This window comes from Trematomus bernacchii, unplaced genomic scaffold (assembly GCF_902827165.1).
Source record: "Trematomus bernacchii unplaced genomic scaffold, fTreBer1.1, whole genome shotgun sequence".
Classification (NCBI taxonomy): Eukaryota; Metazoa; Chordata; class Actinopteri; order Perciformes; family Nototheniidae; genus Trematomus; species Trematomus bernacchii.
This window is the reverse complement of record NW_022987547.1, coordinates 1,071,870-1,091,884: the sequence shown is the minus strand read 5'-3', so window position 1 is coordinate 1,091,884 and position 20,015 is coordinate 1,071,870. Positions and strand designations below refer to the sequence as shown.

The window sequence follows — 20,015 nt, the reverse complement described above, 5'->3', positions numbered from 1 at the left end:
ATGCTTTTAAATGTACATTTTAGCTTTGAGCTAGTTTCCATCCGTAGTCCCGTCACATACAACATTTATGAACATAACATTTATATACATGGCAAACGGAAATACATGATATGCATGATATCCAGAAAGAGCATGAGCAGCATACCATCCACTAGAATGGAATTTTGTGAGCACGACCAAGGTCAAAGTTGTTCTTCTGACTTTGGTGCATTAATAAGCTTTAAATGATGCTAAATCAACTTTTAAGCAAAGAGGATATTTAAAAACACACTTTTAAATCTATGACCGTGGTTTCGTTCTGACTTGAGGTGAGGTTTGATGAAAATCTGGTCAGTTTGTTTTCCGTAATCAATTATAGGGATGAGTCGAGAAACAATAATCTTTTTTTTTTAAAGTTTCTCTGGATAGATACATACTCAGTTGAGAAAGCAATCTGTGTTTGGTAGTGCTGCTGTTAAACGTACGAGACATTTAATACGACATAATGATGAATCCCCGTCTGTTTAATATTTCACTCCAGCTGAACCTTAAGTGCACAGAACACTGCGCCCATATGAGGAAAAACATAAAAAAAATAAATGTTAGCTATTACTCCATCTTACTGTTTTCTATGACCCTTTTTATGTCTCATTTCCTGCTTCTATTGAAAGCAGAGAGAGAACAAAAGTGAGTATGTGAAATGAATTAGAGAAACAAACGCAGGGGTAAAGAGCACGACTAAAGAAAAATAGAGGAATAACAATGTAGGAGAAAGGAACATTTGAAGAAAGATGAACTGGGCGGAGAGGAAGCGATCAAAGATAGAGATCCGGCTGCTTTGTTCGTGCCGTTAATCTGTCAAAGAGACCAATATTTACCACGCTGCTTTGTTAAGACACCCCAGCACAGGCACACATTAACTTGGCTGTCCTTTCCCTCTCGGCTAAGTATCTTAGCAAAGGCGTATCATTTCCTTTTCTAACCCTGTCTCTAAATGACATACATGCTTTGCATACAAGCCAGTGAATAAAGCCTTGCTCTTTAACGCAGAGAAACCCTAGAAGTGAATTAATGTATAAATATTTAATACTGTTTACTTTACAGACTAGTTTATAAAAACACTACTTGGATATTGAGAGTCCATGTGATATAACAGAGTAACAATGCAGGCCCAGTTGCATTGTATTTAGACTTTCTTTCACTGCATTAATGCGAATCGTGACACATTAATATCCTACAGTCCAAATAGACTCACTGCAAACCGTTTGCTTTTCTTATTTTCCCTGTACAAACAGCCCTGATAGCTTGCTTTGTGTCTTCCTCTTGCACCTCCACCGTCGCCTTATCACCGTCCTCTATACTTGTTTTTCATTTCAAATGCTTCAGCTCATCTACCAATCTCAGCCTCGTGTAATTGAATGGCCTCTCCACATCTTTCGCTTTCTTTGTGCTCGTGTCTGGCCAGATCCCACTCACACTCCCCGGGGAGGAGGGACAGGAGGGGCGCCTCATCAGACAGGAGACGTGAGGACAGGGAGCGTGATCGCCATCATCCCAGCAGCAGCAGCTCCAGCATGCCTAGGGGGCATTCCAGATCCAGGTAAAGCCTATCTGCAGTGAGGGAGGGGGGTGAATAAAGGGTCTACATGTACAGCTGTGTTTATTCTATCCCCGAAAACAACGATTACTAAACCTGTCAAGACAGAGGTGCGCCAACACTCCCACAATAAGGTGTATACCGACTATACATTGAGCAGTGTTATAGATCGTGTCTTTAAGGGGAGATTTAGCCAACATACCTACAAGACAGACACTTCATTTCCAAATGACCTCTGATGGAAACAACAGTAGACACTTGCATGAATTTAAAGTAGGGCTTTGCTGAATGCAATCGCCTTCAGACAGTGTTTTCCCCGCCCCTTGATAAATTGTGTATTGTGTAGAGTTACTGGCAGAATCTGAAACGCTCGGTTCCCGCGCCTCCCTTTTCTTTCATTTCAGGTCGCCTCCTGAAAAAAGGAAGAGTTCCATGTCATCCTCGAGGCAGATGCAAACGGTGGGCTCCTCTCTCTCCCCGTACGCCTCCCCCAACAGAGTCGTCCTGTCCCCATCAGCTAGCCCCGCCTCCAGCCTGGCCCACTCCAGGTAAACTCCCACACTGTCAATCAACCAGCTAATCCTTTAGATTGCTTTCCAAGGTCTTCCCTAAAGAACCAAATGGTTGTTTGGAGGAGAAGATTTATACTAATTAAACTCCTCAGTTTTATTCAGAGCAACATATTGTTGCCTCCAGGTCTTCGAAGCATCCTTTTCCAATGAAGCTAGTAGTTCAGTATTTAAATATTTGGCAACCTGTCAAAACGTAGCTGATACAGCCAAAGGACAAACTGAATATGATGTCCGATTCATTTCCTATCTTTAGGCCTTTGACTGCAGTAACACTTAGTTAAAAACATGCTGTTGCTATATTTTTATATTTATATGTTTATGTATTTTCTTTTTCTTTTTCTTTAGTCTAAAAAACTACTGCTCATGAACCTGATCTCCTCAACAATGATTGTCCAATCATACTCTATTTAGAAAATGTAACAATGATGGCTGGCCTGTCAAGCTTTGGATTTCTTCATATGTTGATATGTTTACATGGGGCTAAGTAAAAGTGATTCAAGAACTTAAAGGGTGGTCCAGGTTAATTTTTCCCTCTTAGAAAAAACCAGAAAAGGTAAAAGTCTAAGCAATTGATTTAACAGTGTTTTACCTTCGAGTTGAGCAAAACCATACAGACTCCTACCTACAGGTATAGTCTTGTTGTAGAAAACGCTTAATTGTAAAGGCCGCTACACACCCACCTGAGACCAAAGAACGCGTACCGAAGGCGTCCCGACTTTTACGTCAGCTACGTCGCCTGCGTCGGCTACGACGCCCGCCTACGAACACACCGCAAATACTTCGACGTTGACGAGTGGCAATAACTGTCCTTACCAGCAGGCAGCGGTAGTGTGAACAGCCAATCAGAGTGATTGCTTGGGCCGTCTTTCTCTGACCTCCCGCGGCCGATTCAACATGTTGAGAGGTGTGAAAAGGTGCCGTAAAGAGACGACGGTGCGGGACACACCAACCTGAGTAGGGCGCCGCGAATGCCCGACTGCCTCTGACGGCCTCTGACTCCCAAAATCGGGTTGGTGTGTAGCCAGCTTAAGGGTGATGTGGACACTTTTTCTACGATTTAGATTCAGATTTAAGATTCTCCAGAAAAACGTTCTACCAGTGATAGTTACATTCATCCAACACATTATTTATCCTACAAGCATAACATTTTAACATACTTTCATATTTGAAATAAGAAAAATTAAGAATAAATCTAACCTGTTATGCTTCACCACAAAAATGCTAAGCACCCAATCTGTTAAGTCATTCTTATAATAAGTGTATAGCCATCGTATTTGGGACCATTTTAAAGGCAGACGGCATATTCAACCAATTTGTGGAAACAGCAGAATTGATACCCGCCTGCTAGGAATGAGAAGCCCTCCATCTGAAATCAATCACATATTGAAAAACCTGCTTTTGAGTGGTGAATATATCACAGACTGCAGACATGCTGTTTGCCAAAATTGAAAGCTTCCCAGGTGTTGCAACAGTAACTAAGGGGTATGTAGCTTAGCAACCAGTCAAATATTGTATGTCCTGGATACCTAATGCACTGCTCTACCCTTCAGGACACTGCTTCAGACTGAAAACCAATGTATGTATGTGTCGTGTCCTTTTCATCCATGTGTGTAGTGTGCCATCCTCAGACAGCAGTACCATCCAAAAAGAGGAGCTGAATACAACTGTCATAATAGCTTCACTCTGGTGGGTAGAACTAAAGCCAGGCCTTGTCCATGATGTCAAAGGAATTCTTAATCCAGAACAGAGACTCGAAATATTAAATCTAAAGAGCCAGTGATATGATGGCTAATATCCGACGTCTTTTCAGCTCCAAGGTCGTAAAGCACAAAGGCATTCAAGGCAACGGACACAGTGTCTTCTGAGGGCTCGGGGTTGTTGGTCTGCCGTTGAAGTTATTTCTGACAAAGAAACAATTAAAGCTGCATACATTAACTTCTGAAAATTAGAGGGCAACATTTAGGGGATACGTGGTCTGCAAAATGATATCGTAGCTGAATCACTGGTGGTTTTTGGACATGACAAGTGAAACGGTCTAGTTCACAGAAGCAGGTTTAGTGTTATGAATTCTCTTTGAGTCAAATTCCCTTTTGGGTAGAAAGCAGCTGTGTGCAGAGAGTTCTGCTACAATGTGAATTTGTCAGCAGAGAGAGGAGGTGATCGGACTGGGGCTGAAGTAAAGCTCATCATTAATCCAGAATAGGTCATGAGAAATGTATTCATTTGTCGATACACAAACCCCTTTGATTCAGTGGATTTAGAGAAGTGAGCCAACCAATAAAAGCCGGCAAGAGGAAAGAATATCCTATTTCGAAAACAGAGGTAGAAAATATAAAAAGGACAACATTTTAAGAATAGCAGGAAAGTTCTCCAATATGGATGTTTTTAATAATTATGATCAAAGTGTTTTTCTTACTTCTTTTTTTAAAGGTGGGGTAGGTAAGTTTGAGAAACCGGCTCGAGATACACTTTTTGTTATATTCCATGGAATGCTCTTAACATCCCGATAGCAATGAATATCTTAAGTGCTTTGACAAAAAATCCATTGGAAAATGTCATCTGTGGAAGCCGTAGTACTGTAAAAAGCACGACCAATCATTTTAGCCGGCCCGGCTAAAATAACTGGATGGCCTACCTGCCTGTCAGCCTTCCATCTGGGCACAAACTTATCTCGTGCCCTCATTGGTCATGTTCGTGTGTGTTGGAGGAGGGGCTCTGTAAGGAAGTGGGAGATTTTTTTCCGGCTGTGTATTTTCCAATTCTAGCGCACTCGAGCTGGTTTCTCCAAAATTACCTACCCCACCTTTAAGTAAGGTACGTTTATTTATATTGCACATTTTCAGACACAGAGGCAATTCAAAGTGGTTTACGTCATCATTAACACTTAAAGGTAGGGTAGGTAAGTTTGAGAAACCGGCTCGAGATACACTTTTTGTTATATTCCATGGAATGCTCTTAACATCCCGATAGCAATGAATATCTTAAAGGGGACCTATCATGCAAAATGCACTTTTGTACGTCTTTTATACATGAATATGTGTCCCCGGTGTTCCAGGGAACTCACCAAGTGTCAGAAAACACAACCCTCTCTATTTTCCTCCATACCCAAATCTCTAAAAAAGGGGCTGCAACGGATCTGATAAAAACTGATCCAGATTTGAACACTGTCCTGACGTCAGGACGGTGGCGCTACGGCTATTGGGCTAACTCCACCAATCAGGAGGAGACAGCCACGGCCATTGCCGTTCGAAAGCGCTGGAGACGCTGTAGTACATATGCCAGGCCTGTAAGTGGCGCTGTAGTCTGCCACAAAAGCAGCGAAGAAGACTTGGTTACCATGGTTACCCTTCTGTTTATTCTCCGCTGTGGCTTTTTTTCTCCCTCCCCGAGGCAAGCGTTTGCTCCCGCTGCTTTAATTCAATGCAATCCCTCCCCGTCGAGGCAAGCACTGTAATTCTCTCCGGTTAGTCCACCAGCAGATGACAAACACCCACCTCTCCGCCTCTTCCAAGGAACGAGGGGACCGTGCGGCAGAGTTTCAGTTTCTTTCGCCGGTCAAGATGTCCGTTAAAGTTTAAATCTTCCGGACAAAATTAGAAAAGTGCCGGTCAAAGGTCTTCTTTGTTATTTATTGAGCTTTAAAACAAATGAATAACGACTCTATAGGCCTATAATAACACGGAGGACGGAGATCTATTTTTCTCCCCCTCTTCTGACAGCCCAGCAGCTGATCAGAGCACGTCTCCCCTCTCCTGCAGGGGGGCGTGGTCAGCTGCAGCTCACAAAATCAGACCCGTAGACAGCAAACAACACATAGAGCGAAATGAGGCATGGCTAAAATGCATGATCTGTTTGGTATTTTGAAAACAGAAACGTATAAATATACCTTATATAGGTATGGCCCTACAATATATCATTTAAATATAGCATGATAGGTTTCCTTTAAGTGCTTTGACAAAAAATCCATTAAAAAAATCATCTGTGGAAGCCGTAGTACTGTAAAAAGTACAACCAATCATTTTAGCCGGCCCGGCTAAAATAACTGGATGGCCTACCTGCCTGTCAGCCTTCCATCTGTGCACAAACTTATCTCGTGCCCTCATTGGTCATGTGCACGTTTGTGTGTGTTGGAGGAGGGGCTCTGTAAGGAAGTGGCAGATTTTCTCCGGTCGTGTATTTTCAAATTCTAGCGATCTCGAGCCGGTTTCTCAAACTTACCTACCCTACCTTTAACAAGAAGACAACAGAAAGGAACACAATAAATAAACATAATGGAATAACCGATTCATAAAAACCATGCATAAAAGAGATACAGAATAGTTTAAAAACAACATTGTAAATACGGTAGGTGCTAAAACAAGTTAAAAGACTTCTGGGTAAGCAGATGAAAAAAGTAGTGTTTTTAGCCACGACTTAAAGTAGGGTGGTTTTCAGTCAGAAATCATGAGATTCAAGAAGTTAAGATGTTCAGAAATCTGTGAAATGCAAATAATCAGTTGTCTCATTCAAGTATTGTAAAAAAACGATTCTTTATGCCTCCTCAGCCTGAAAGAAAATCATACATATTTTTCCTAAAGCAATTTTAGACTGCCCATAAACCCATTTCCAATAGAACATTAGGGGGAAAGGAACATCCCGTCGCCTGGGTTACAACTGCAGCAACAAATTAGCTTGAATATTTAAAAAAGTTCATGTATGGAATAATCTCAGTCGAGGACAGCAGGAAATCCTTGGGAGCATCAGCCAGGCGTACGTCAGGATGATTTGATAACTCAAGGCCAGCGTGATCGCAGAGGGATACTCCTGTATTTACATATCATTTTTTGCAATATTTAAAATAAAGTGGTGTAATCCAGAGGAAAAGACAAAGTGTTAACATGTTATTTCATAAAATGATTAACAACAAATGAACTGCTACTGCTGTGAAGATAAATTCAAGAAAGACTCAGTCATCTGCTCTTTAACAATATGATAATGTAATCAACAGCCTTTTGTCTGCCACTTGTTGTAATGCACTCCATAACGACCCGACAGACACCATCAAGAAAGAGGTCAACAATTTATTGTCAGTGCTTTCAAAAGACGTTTGTCCTTTGAATAAAACATCAAATCTGTCAAGCTTCTTATCACCGGCGTAAAATACATACATTCCTTCAAATGTCTTCTTTTTAACATTTCACTGTCAGTGGGGAAGTAGAATTCTGTTTGGAGGGTAATTTGATGCAAATCTCTTATTTAGTTATGCCAGTCATAGAAATAGGCAAACATCAGTTTCTGCACCTTATTTAAAGCTCAATAGACCTTATGCTCCACATCTTTACGGATCATGTAATTATATAAACATGTTTTAAATCACTGAGTGACCACAACAACAGAAACACCTGTAGGCCAAATGCATTGTATTTACCTAGCCCTGGGTAATGCTGCCATAGTGTTATACTTTATCATAGTTTGCATAGTTTTTGTCATCATTCTTATTAGTTTTACAAATTTCACTCTCTGTTAGAGGGTTATAAGTCCAGAATAATCATAAATAAAAGCACATAATGTGAAAGAAGCTGCAATAACAGTTTTTAGATGTCATGAAAAATGCATTTTGCAGATAAATGATGTCCTGCTTTGGTTGTATTCGCTCCTCCAGCCTTCCAATACAAGCTGTTAGATTTGGAACAGGCCGTGTTATTGTGTTGGTAAATCAATACCAATGCATTATTAAAAGTGAATTTGCGTATCTGATTTGAGCAAATGTTTAGCGAGTAGTAAACAGAAGTGTTTGTGAGTCTTTGATTTGTGGAACCCAGAACTTTTAGATAACTGTGATGTTTTCCCCAGAAGCATTTATGAGTGATGACACACCATGGAAACGTGTTTTGCTTGGACCAACACAAAGGCTCCTTTTTTGTGCAGTGACAGTTTATAACTAAGGTATTTCATAAACCTTAATTTCATGCTCTTGAGAAGCTTTGTTTGTGTCCAAAAACATCACCAGGTGAAGCCTTTTGAAAAGGCAAGACTCAAATTATTTCTGTTATTCGTTTCAATTTTTGTCGCTGGAACGTTGTCATTTTCTGTCTCTTTTTTTTTGTGCACAAATATTCGAGCAGCCACATAAGAATATGATTGGCTTGTTTTTCAATTTTAGTTATATAGGAAAACTATATTTTACTTCCTACAAAAGATTGAACTAGTGCCACAAGCCATAATAATCTAAAATGGTCTATTCAAAGGGAGCAATACCCACCATTGTCCCACTTTCTCATTGGACTGAAGCTGTAAACCCCCATGGCATCAGAAGCGGTCTGTTCTGCAGTTTCCTGTCACCCGTTGTGTTCAATCAACTTGATGTGCATGGAACTTCGTCTATTTTAAAATCTCTTGATACATTTTGAAATGTTTAGACGGTGAAAAGGTTAAACACTGTGGACATGGTGTTAAAGGGGCCCTATTAGGCTTTTTTGGGTTGTCCCTTTCCTGTAGTGTGTAATATAAGTTTGTGTGCATGCTAATGGTCTGCAAAGGTTTAATTCCCAAAGTTTCCTCCAGAGAGAATTTCTCTCACGCACTCCCCGCTGATTGAAGCATCTCAATTCGACTCCTTTGTTTACTTATGTAACAAATGCCCCTTTCACACCAACGCGGTTCCCGTTCTAGCTCTTCTGCTTCGGAACCGGTTTTTCTTTTCAGCCCCCGTTTTGTTCACACCGCCCAGAGCCCGACTGGTGCTGCTGCGTCATGACGTCACCGTTTACGTCGCTGATTTTCTCCCCAACGGCGCTCACAACAACAACAACAACAACAATGGGGGACTGCGTCGGGTCGATGATCGTGTTACTTTTAATCATACGAAGCCAGATTCAATTAAATAACGACTTCTCCAACCTTATACTTTTCTCATAAAGTCACATCAATATGTAACACTTGCACTTCTATTGGCTAGTGCTCGAACACATTGTATGTGATAGGCTAAGGGGCGGAACATATACAAGTGGTTGACCAATCACAACAGAGCCAGCCAGGCAAAGACCTTTTTGAAAATTAAAACATGTAAACATGTCACATTAGAGGCACAAAATACAAATCTGAACCTGCACATTTGCATAATATGGCCCCTTTAAATCTGCCACCTGCAATTTTGTACCCATTTGTTTGATAATGCTAAGTGTTTGCTTTGTTTCTAGGTCAATATCTTAGTTTGTACAGGTCTATTGCCATTCCTTATTTTCGTCTACGTCTTGTTTATAACTTTCCAATACATCTTTTGATGTTTGTTCAACTTTAAAAAATGTAAGAAGATATCAGAATCAGAATCAGAATACCTTTATTAGTCCCACAGAGGGGAAATGTACGTAGTTACTGCAGAAAAAAGAGCCACAGACAGCTTAATGTTACATATGTTGCATGTATTAAAAAGTACTAAGTTATGATATAATTAAAAATATAATACAAAAATTCAAAGTTACATAATTTTCTAAATACACATCTTGTAACAGTTCTTAGGATTTAGCAGCCAGGTATATATAGCACAGTTTTAACGGCATATATATATATATATATATATATATATATATATAGCACATATTGCACATATTGTATAGTCTCTTCTGGTAAAATAATGTGTTTCCTCTTCTTTGTCTCTCCCTCTCTTCTCTCTGCAGGGGTGATTCTCTGGAGAAAGACAAGGCAGTGGCTTCATCCTTAGTGTCCTCCGTTCAGTCCAAAATAACTCAGGTATTGTTCTTTGCTTTTATCCCAGAAATGTCCTCCACTGAACTTTGCGTCCTAGCGAATACACAAACTGAGTGCTGTTATGTCTCAGGGAAGAAGAATAAAGTGCTCCCTTGTTATTAAATATAGAAATAGTTATTTTGTTATTCTATCGCATATTCTGCTTTATCTACTGCATGTTTGTGCAACACATCCAAGCATTATGTTTTCATTTAGCCTAATTAGTTTGAACCTTGAAGAACTAATTTGTCTGATCTCTCGATTAAGGATTTGGTCTAGCCGCACCAGCTTCTCTTTGTCCTGAAGCCATTTTCTGTATATCAGGAACACTTTCCATTGAATCCCTCTCATTGTGCAGTTGGTCGTGCACATATTAAGTTTTGGTGATACATCTTCAAAAGCCACTGCATTTTTTCTATTAGGTAGAATAGCACGAGTCCTCTGGTTGTATAGAAGTCTATGAGAAAATCACCCTACTTCTCACATGATTTATAACATCAGTTAGGATTATCCTGACAACTTTATGGTCTACATTGTTAATAACAGCATGATGTTAATTTGTCCATCAGCTCGACTTAAATAGCGAAAAAGCAGCATATTCTTTAGGGCGGAGCTTCCTTTGTTGCGTAGGTTAATTTAACTGCAACATTTTGCCTTAAAAAACGTCTTTGTTCGATTGCATTTTGTGAACCAAGGCGTCACAGGGATACATTTCCTACAAGAGGCTTCAAAACAATAGTGTAAAATTCCAATAGGTGACGTTGCAGTGACTTTCTTATATAGCCTATTGTTTGTGTGTTGACAAAACAGTCTCATCATGAACTTCTGATTTGGTCATAAGCAAGTATTTTTCCAGGCTTTCAGTCCAAGCAGCTGGATTCTTGTTTTGGTTGTAGATGGATCTCTACCTCCTACACTCCTTCTGGGAGCGTTGCCAAAAGTATAGGAGGACAAGGGCTAAATATTGGTTGATGCTAGTTGATAGGCTTTTTCGATTGCAGAGACCTTGGCAAACCTGCCTCGTTCAAAAATATGTTATTCGGATGTGGCATTGACCTCTCTGCAGAGGAAGCAGGCAGAGCTAATGTGCCATCGTTCAGCACTTCTGAATCCAGAGCAAAGAGAGGGTTACCACCTCCACTGAGACACTGGAGGTCATGTCCAGAAGGTGTTTCTCCCAAAATAAATATTCATCAACCTCAGAGGCCAAATCTCCCGTGAGATTTGTGGTTCAGTATTTTTGTAATGTGAATTTGGCCTTCTTTGCTGTAGACAATGTAACGGTTTTCAGTTGTTCCAATCGTACCTTCAAGTGCCTATTACCCATATTTTCACTTAACTAAAAATATCTATATGGCGCGTGAAAAGGTTTGCTCAAACCTACAAATAATTGCTATATATTATTCTACTTTGTGGCTTGCTACTTTGTTTTGATTCACCACTTGTTGTTTGTTCTTAGCATCAGAAAACAGACAGTTAGCAACTAACTAGTTAACAGCTAGCTGACAGCGCTTTTGGCATTGCGCCATATAGAGCATTGAAAAAGCTACACATCCAGAACTTTCTCAGATTGGTAGAAACCAAAAACAGAGCTGAAAGAGAGTCAATGTTGGACTTAAATGTGCCAAATGGCCAGAAACACAACTCCAAACTTATGCTAATGTTGCTCTGTAACTGGTCAAATGTTGTCTGCTGCCCCAGAATGACCTAAATACAGTTATTGTGGGTTTAAAACAACAAAACAGATGTTTTCTTTTTTTTGACTTGATGACTGCTATTGTCAGCGTCTCACAGAAGCCACGGCCTCCTGTTGCGTGTTAAAGATAGCAAAGACACTTCCATACATAACATTACAGCAATCACACTTGCGACTCTGCATGCAACCACTCTCTCACAGTCGGTGTGCAACCAAATGTCACGTTGACAGCGCTTTTGGCATTGTACGTGCCCCATCTGTTTAGATATGACACATTGCATGTAGCACAGTGCTTTGGCTGTGTCTGTGTTTTGATTACCCATGGAGCATTGCGTCCCTCATTTAGGTGTTAGAGCACACGATGTCTGGATAAGTGGTCACACGCGTATCTCACAATGTAATGTCTTCTCAAACACACACCTCACTAATAAATGATGACCTCGGTACACATTCTATACGCCCTGATCAAATTACAATGTCCAATTTATGCCTGTTTGTCATGCTGCTCTCAGAAATGCAGCTTAATGAAATGCATGCACACGCACGAGTGATGGAAGAAAAATATGTTGAGGGATGAGCATAAAGCTACCAGCTGAATATATATCGCAGGAAAGACAGAATAATGTAAAGGTCACCATTCATTTAAAATGTGTTTGTGAGTTGTTCTGTTTTTGTCTCTCTGCATATTCTTGTCATTGCTTTTTTAAATGAGCAAAAAGGCTCCAACATGCTGTCTATCCAGGCTAATTCTACCATCAATCAGTCACCATTAAGACCAATGGTAGCACACTGTTTTCTCTTCAGTACTTTCATTATTTATTTTTGGTTTGATTTGTCTTTAACAGCAATATAGTGATATACTAATCAATATACTGTGTACTGTTGTAACTTAAATATGACCACAGAGAAACACCCCTCCAGTCAAATGCATTCAATCTATTCCAAGATGAAAGACGTTTCCCGGAACCGCGTCACAACTTTAATTATTTATGCTTCTTTACATTTTCAGCCTGGATTACTATCTTTGATTAAAAATCCTGAAATGTCAGTAATGAGTGATGGGGCCTGATGTTTAGAGAGGAAAATGTGGGCTGTAGCCTCGGGAGGACGCTAGATTATTTAGTACTAGGAGTATAAAACCTGTGTAGCAACCGTACAAGAGGAACGGGTGTGGAATGTAGAGAGGTTGAGCAGCTTCTGGGACTGGAGCTAATGGAGGTCAATAGAGTGTGAATGGAGAGGACACTTCTGTGAACATCGGTACAACTTGCACAGAACGCATGCCCTCCACTGTTTGTGTGAGAGAGACAGTCTGCAGCGAGTGTCTTTGTTTACTTTCCACACATACAAAACCACACATTTTAAATCTCCTCATTCTTCAACAAAAACACCCTGTTTTTCTTCCTTCCACATAATCACATAACACAACTCCTTTCTCCTGCCTTCATCGCAGCACACATGAAAACATGCCGTTCGCTGCTGTTGCAACATGCACAGATCCACTAACTACTTCTAGCCCATCTGTGATGTTTTACAAACACATATTGAATAATTCAGCACATCCTCATCTGCCTAATGGTCTCCTCTTCCCTGAGGCCGCCTGGTTGCTATTCGCCTGGTTACGTCTTCCGTCGCCTCTACTTCTCTTAGCTCTACATTTGTTGTGTTTGATGAATGCTTCGTGCACTTGGACTGGTGTGTTTTTCTTTTTTGGAACTCATTTTTAGATCTTTCTACAAGTTAAGATAACGGAAAGATAATCTAAGTTTTTGATAACAGATACAAAAAAAGTGTGGAGAACTTATCCCAGGAGGTGTGAGATGAAGAGGAAACGCATATGTTTCATCGCTCCCTTGAGATATTCCTGACTGTATATTTCAGTGTTATAGTTTTACCTTGCAGACCTAATTAGAAGAACATCTGTGAAATGTCTTCCTATAATGCAAAGTAACTTTCAAACTATTTAAGATGTATGTAGATAGTTTAAACAAAAAGGCAAGCTAAGTCCTCATGTCATCTTGTATTTATTTAATAGTAACATGTTGGATGATTTAGGGTAACATCCTATAAATTGTGTATTGGAATTCTCATCCTTCAGTATTATTATTATTGGCTTTCCCCTGTGAGTGACAGCTGTATTGTTACTTGTGATGATCTATTCATGTAAAACATGGCACTGTATTGAGAGGCTTTGCACCCCAATGTGAATAATGTGGATCATTGTTGGTTTGCCCCATTCTGTGAACACGTCTGTGTGTGTGTGCGTGTGTACGTGTGTGTGTGTGAATACACCAGGGTTTAGAGAAAAGCAGCCTATTGAGTGATTTGATATGACAGCTCCTTCCCTCTGTGATTACAGCTGTTCATTTGTCTCATCTGTCAGGAAAACTGAAGGGTGGATTGTCCATGCGGAGTGGGGCGGATGCAAATGAACACCTCCTATTTAGCAATGGAAGCATGGTCAGCAACATTAACATTCCCACCTGAAAGGGGAAGGAAATGAATTCGTTTTTTTGGCAGCGCCCTCGTTGCCGTTTTTCCCTTTTCTTTATTTTTTGACTGTAGATAAAAGGGTTTACGAGGAGGTGATGCACCTATTTCTTAGTGCTTATGGGGAATTATACTGTGCTTAAAACATTCCACATGTTTAAAGAAGGGTAGAGGATTCCTGAGGCAGAGGGCAGGAAGCACACTCCAAAAACAAAGTCCTGATTTACAACCGTATATTAACCTTTAATATGAGAGGCTGGCTCACGGTGGTAAAACAAAGTGATGAGATAAAAGCATCTGAAAGCTGCACACTGGGGATTTGATTCTCAGTGAGCACTACTAGCACCACAGGGAGTCATTTAAATTAATATCATAATAGCTTTTTCTCTAATTACTCTACACAGTAACATAGTTTGTTTACTGTTTTTCCCCAAATACCTTTTTAGTCCCCAGTTTTAATGGTCATTGTAGATCAATTAGTATTTTTCTCAGCAGTCCTTTGTTGGAGTTTGAGAGCAAACAATAAATGGGTTTAATTGGAACCACAGCAGATTATGGAACATTTTTGAAAAGTATTGCACACAATCTGATTCAGGAGTATTTTTGGCTGTGATAAAGCTGGGGATTGTCGTCACACCCCATTTAGTGTTATTGTTATACCCAAAGGTGTAAAATAAAATGCTGGTCCCACCTCTCTTATGTAACCCCAGTTATCAAATGACTGATGTGTATTACAATCATCTCTTTATTCAGGATCTGATGGCCAAAGTGCGCGCCATGCTTGCCACCTCCAAGACCTTCCAGCCTCCCACTTCCTGAAGAACGCGGGGCTATCCACTGGCTACTACAACCTCGGCCAATCAGCGAGTGGCATTCTCCGATTGCCTGGAGATTCATGAAAGCCGGGATGTGTTTTATCTCCCTGTCCTTGATTTTGATTTATGATTTTATTTCAGTGTGAGCACCAGTTTGGCATGTCTTATGCAGTATTGTAAAATGGATGTTAGGGCACTCATTGAGACAATATATGATGTCATACCTGATTTAAGAAAATGTTGGTGCAAATGGGAAAAATAATCAATTTATTACATCCGGTTTTAAATCACTCTTTTCTCCCAGATGGTGACTTTGCAGCAACACAAAGAGCTGCTGGAGGTCTGAATTCCTTTCCTTCTATGAAGGGTTGTGTTGTTTTGATAATTCAATTATGTCCTCCATCATCTTCTTTTCTCTGCAGTTGTTTTCCCTCTTCGTCGCCCCCCCCCCCCCCCCCAGCTGTCTTTGCTCTCCAGCACTTTACACGTCTGCTTGAGAAGCCCTTTTCATTTTCTACTCTGTCCTTCAGCTCTAGTGCGTGGCCTTCTTCTGTTCCTGGTTTGTACTGTAATGGAATCTAATGCAGAACAACTTTCTAATCAAAACTGTCAATAAAATGTTGATTATGATTTACTGTGACCCTTTTTTTCTTTATATTTGGATCTTTGGGGGCAGAGTCGAGTGTGGAAAAACAGTTTATCCCCCCCCCCAGTCCTCTTCTTCACCGTCCTTCATCGTGGATTCTGTGATAAGATTAAAGAAATGATGTTTACTGCCCCCCCAAACCTTCACCTCGTTGACTGTACTGAGTTTAATGTCACAGCAGCATTGCTGATAACCCCAGACAAACATCACTGATGATGGGCTGATATCCTTCAGGTGTCTGCTGATGCCCCGGCAGTTAAACTAGGGTACAGATAAATTCAATCGGCGCTGGTACATGCTCATACAGGATTAAATGTTAAAAAATATATCCCTCTAAAGGCCCATGCAGAGCCTTAAAACGAATCCATAACATTTAAAAATCAATGAAAAGAAAAACACGGAAGATACGGCCCTCACTATACACCCATTTGAAGTTTGTTTACAGCAGAAGGGTGGTGATAAAGTTCTGATGTAGGCTAGATCTGGGCCTAATACCCAGAGAAAGACCTAATAGAATACATCATCCCACGTTGGTACTTGGGTCTGTAGAAACGCTCACATCAATTTTGGCACGTCTATTTTTAGATTCAAAGGTTTTATTGTGCACATAAGCAAGCTACAGCGTAGAAATAAAATATGAAATTAAAATATTATGTCCCGAGCTCCTCCAACAATGCAATAGTTATATAAGACATAAACAATAAAACACAATTACAAATCATTGGTAAAGAAGTCTCTATACACATAAATAATATGATATACTTAAATATTGTGCAGTAAGATTAAATTAAATACGGTTTATTACAGTGATAACTATGTATTTCTTAGGTGCTTTTGGTTAGTTAAAGAACTGAATAAAAGACAATTCAAACATGTATGCAGCAACAGCTTAAACTGTAAAGTACAGCGCTACATCATCAGCATAGGCATAGCATCGTATTTAAAAACATATTTTAGACATTTAGAGTAAATAAGAGGTTAAACTTGCACACTAGAGGCTCATCAGATGTACCGGAGGACTGTGGGAGACCCTTTCAGATCAACTGTGTTCTGATTGTGATGTTATTAGCTGACGACAAGACCATCGTTGTCACAAGCAATGACTAACATTGTCAGTGAAACTAAGAAGCATTTCATTCCCAACAGTCGTCGCTTCAGAGGAGCTTCAGGGAAAGTAGTCGGAAGCTTTGAGTCGCTCTCCCTCACATGCGAACTGACGCTAAAAATAGCAAAGGAGGTGCACCAACTGCTCATCTTAAGGGAAGTCAATGCGCTCCTGCACTCGACACCTCGTACTGAAGCAACATCAAACGCTTCCCAACTGCACCGCTGACCCCAAGGCTCCACAGAAGGTACACTTCAAACCTCTCTTCACTTCAGCAATACTCAGTTCTCCCCTTCATGCCCCGGGACATGAGAACGCTGAATATCCTCTCCTGACAAACATAAACAGCTGAAACAAACACAGTTACACTGGAAAACATGCTGCTCTAAGTAAATACGTAAAGAGATCTGCCAATAGAACAAGTGGAAATCACCTTGGTAGGATTTCTTGAAATAAGATGGGATATAGAGATGAATCAGATTTTGTTATTAGCCGGGGAAACTTATTTTGAATTATATTGTTCCAGAATCAGGAAATGTTGTGTTTCAGAATAAGCCACAAATGCTCAAAGGTTTTCAGTTTTCTGATGTAAGTTGGTGATTTTCCAATAATTGTTTCATCTGAGATAAAAACGGAAAAAAATATGTTTTCAAGAGATGTTTAAAAAGATGCATTGTCTAAAAACAATACATGTTATCTCACTACATTGTAACTTATTAAGTTATTTGGTCTTATATCAAGTGTAAAGATATATTCTGACTAGATATTAGACAGAAATACTTTGCAAGATTTCTATTTTCTTTTGCCTTCACATTATTGTCCCACTATATTGATTATTATTTTTTTAGTAGGCTATCATTACTTGGTAAGTCGGAATTTAATTGTTATGTTTTTTAAGTGCATTCAACAGTCAACTGAATTTAATATAGTTCTTGAAATAATTAATAATTTTGCATTGGGTAAAATGGTAGACTTAAATCCCATTTCTACAGTATTGCATTAGGTCTATATTGTCTCCTTATTCCTTACATTATGCCATAATATAGAAGTGTGGAGTGAAAATGTGAAAAGCTGGTACTTCTTAATATTTGAATGGGACTTAAAAAGGCAAAAAATCAGTCAATAATCCTTGAAATGTAAACCATGACCGCTTTCGGCCACAAAATTCCACCACTTCTTGTTCTCCACTTTAACTGAGCATCTTATAGAACAAAACAAGGTGCAGCAATAATATGTAGTTTCACATTTGCCGGCTCTTTCCCTTTGAACAAGGGTTGTTTAAGGCCAAGTGAAAAGATTGAATTGATTTCACGCTGTTTTTACGTAATGCAGATATTTTCTAGAGTCTAGTGAAGTATCAAGTCATTCTGAAACTGGCCAAGTCAGAGACCATTCATGCAGAGATGGTTAGTCTCAGATTGAACAAAGAAAACAAAAAAAAGCATATATGAGGTGGAAGAAACTCACGATAATGCACCTGCCTGTAAACCTGTGTGTCCTTGTGAGCTAATTAGCTGCTCATTAAATTGTTGAACTGACCCTTTCAGCACTGATAGTGCCATAATTGCTAAAACATGCTGAGTAAAAAACGAGTCTTATTTTATTTAGATAATTGATTTTCTAATGCGACCCCACTGGAAAACAGACCTTATAAACAAACCCTTAAACCTAGAACAGTGCAGATCTCATCCAGGTGTGTCTCCCTCTTCCCTCCCAAACAAATGAAACTTGAATTGTCCCTCCTGGGCTCCCTTACAGTCAAGATGGAGGCAAAGATAGCAAAAACTGGGATTCATTAATCTCTTATCAAGCATTACTTTAATGGAGCATTACATATTGGGTGATTCATTCATCCACAGATGCTCCTGTTAAAAAATGTGACTACATTTTGATGGATGTCAGTTTCTGAGCCACAGCAGAGCACCATGTGGCCTTCAACAGATGAGGTAAGGTTTGTTGTTATTCTGACAGCTTTCTGGAAAATGCATTTTTGCTTAAAAGTAATTTGCTTCTTAAGCAGTTGTTGATCATTCTGTTGAATTGTGAGTCAACACAACCATGAGAGGAGTCATTGAGCATTATGTCATAAATGTGTGCAAAATAATATTGGGCAGATGGGTCAAGAGTATGGGAGATGGATGGATGGATGGATGGATAGATGGATAGATAGATGGATGGATGGATGGATGGATAGATATATAGATAGATAGATAGATAGATAGATAGATAGATAGATAGATAGATAGATAGATAGATAGATAGATAGATAGATAGATAGGTAGATATAGGTAGATAGATAGATATAGATAGATGGATAGATGGATAGATGGATGGATGGATGGATGGATGGATGGATGGATGGATGGATGGATAGATGGATAGATGGATAGATAGATGGATGGATGGATAGATAGATAGATAGATAGATAGATAGATAGATAGATAGATAGATAGATATAGGTAGATAGATAGATATAGATAGATGGATAGATGGATGGATATTTACTTTATGAATCCCATTACAATTATTTTGTTACAGGACCAGTGTGCTCAACATTAAAATACTTAAAAAGAGGAAAATAGTTAACAATTATGAATAAAATGAAAAATAGTATGTCAAATATAAACACTATACAATATTCCGGATAATTAAAATGTTCTTTAATATGGGAGATTACACTTATACAGCACCGAATACATTTATCCAAATGCCTGGTGGAGATTTGAATTGGACCCTTCATGTGATTGAGATGAGATTGTATTTGAGCACTGATGTTTTTTTAATCAAATACTGATTTAGAGTTCCTTGAATCATTAAAATTCAAGCCAGTGTTTTCCACCAGATGTCTTGAAGACATGTTGCTGATTTTGTTCCAGCTAGATTATCAAAACCCTTTTTAAGAGTTTCAGCAGAGAACATGCAGCAACAACTTCCTGCTGTGTGGGGTTTAATGTGGCGTCTCTTCTACTCTTTATAAGACTTAATGAAGTGTTCTCTGAACACCAGATTCTGTGGAAAGTTTTTTAAAGGAGACACATATTTTGGTTAACTTTATTTTTTAAGATTGTTCTTGCATTATCACAAAATGATCAATTTAGCCGACTTGACCAAAGATAATGAATTATACAGAGTTTCTTTTTGTTCTTGGTACAATAAATAGATAAAAAGCATCCATTCTAATCTTTAATATTTTTGCAGAAAGGAGAAAGAGCTTTAAGAATATCAAAAAAGTAAAAACTAGCAGGTACACAAATTGTATTGGATTCTTTCAGAGGCGGGAGAAGTACTCTACAAAGGTAAACAATGCCTGCATTCAAAACGTTACTCAAGTGAAAGTGCAAAAATATTAGCATCAAAATATATTTAAAGTACCAAAATTAAAAATAGTC

The 20,015-nt window shown here is 39.3% G+C and overlaps 2 protein-coding genes across 2 annotated transcripts in view; both read left to right on the top strand.

Moving 5' to 3' along the window:
* Positions 1–15,508, top strand: part of sfswap (splicing factor SWAP) — a 49,095-nt gene extending 33,587 nt beyond the window's left edge. The window contains 4 exon segments of the mRNA XM_034123306.1: positions 1,445–1,579; positions 1,981–2,124; positions 9,804–9,876; positions 14,813–15,508. Coding sequence (XP_033979197.1) covers positions 1,445–1,579; positions 1,981–2,124; positions 9,804–9,876; positions 14,813–14,878 — 418 coding nt within the window. The 3' untranslated portion in view covers positions 14,879–15,508.
* A 2,909-nt stretch (positions 15,509–18,417) lies between these two features.
* Positions 18,418–20,015, top strand: part of LOC117476330 (matrix metalloproteinase-17-like) — a 111,229-nt gene continuing 109,631 nt past the window's right edge. The window contains exon 1 of the mRNA XM_034122768.1: positions 18,418–18,571. Within this exon, the coding sequence (XP_033978659.1) occupies positions 18,521–18,571 (51 nt within the window). The 5' untranslated portion in view covers positions 18,418–18,520. The remainder of the gene's footprint in view (positions 18,572–20,015) is intronic.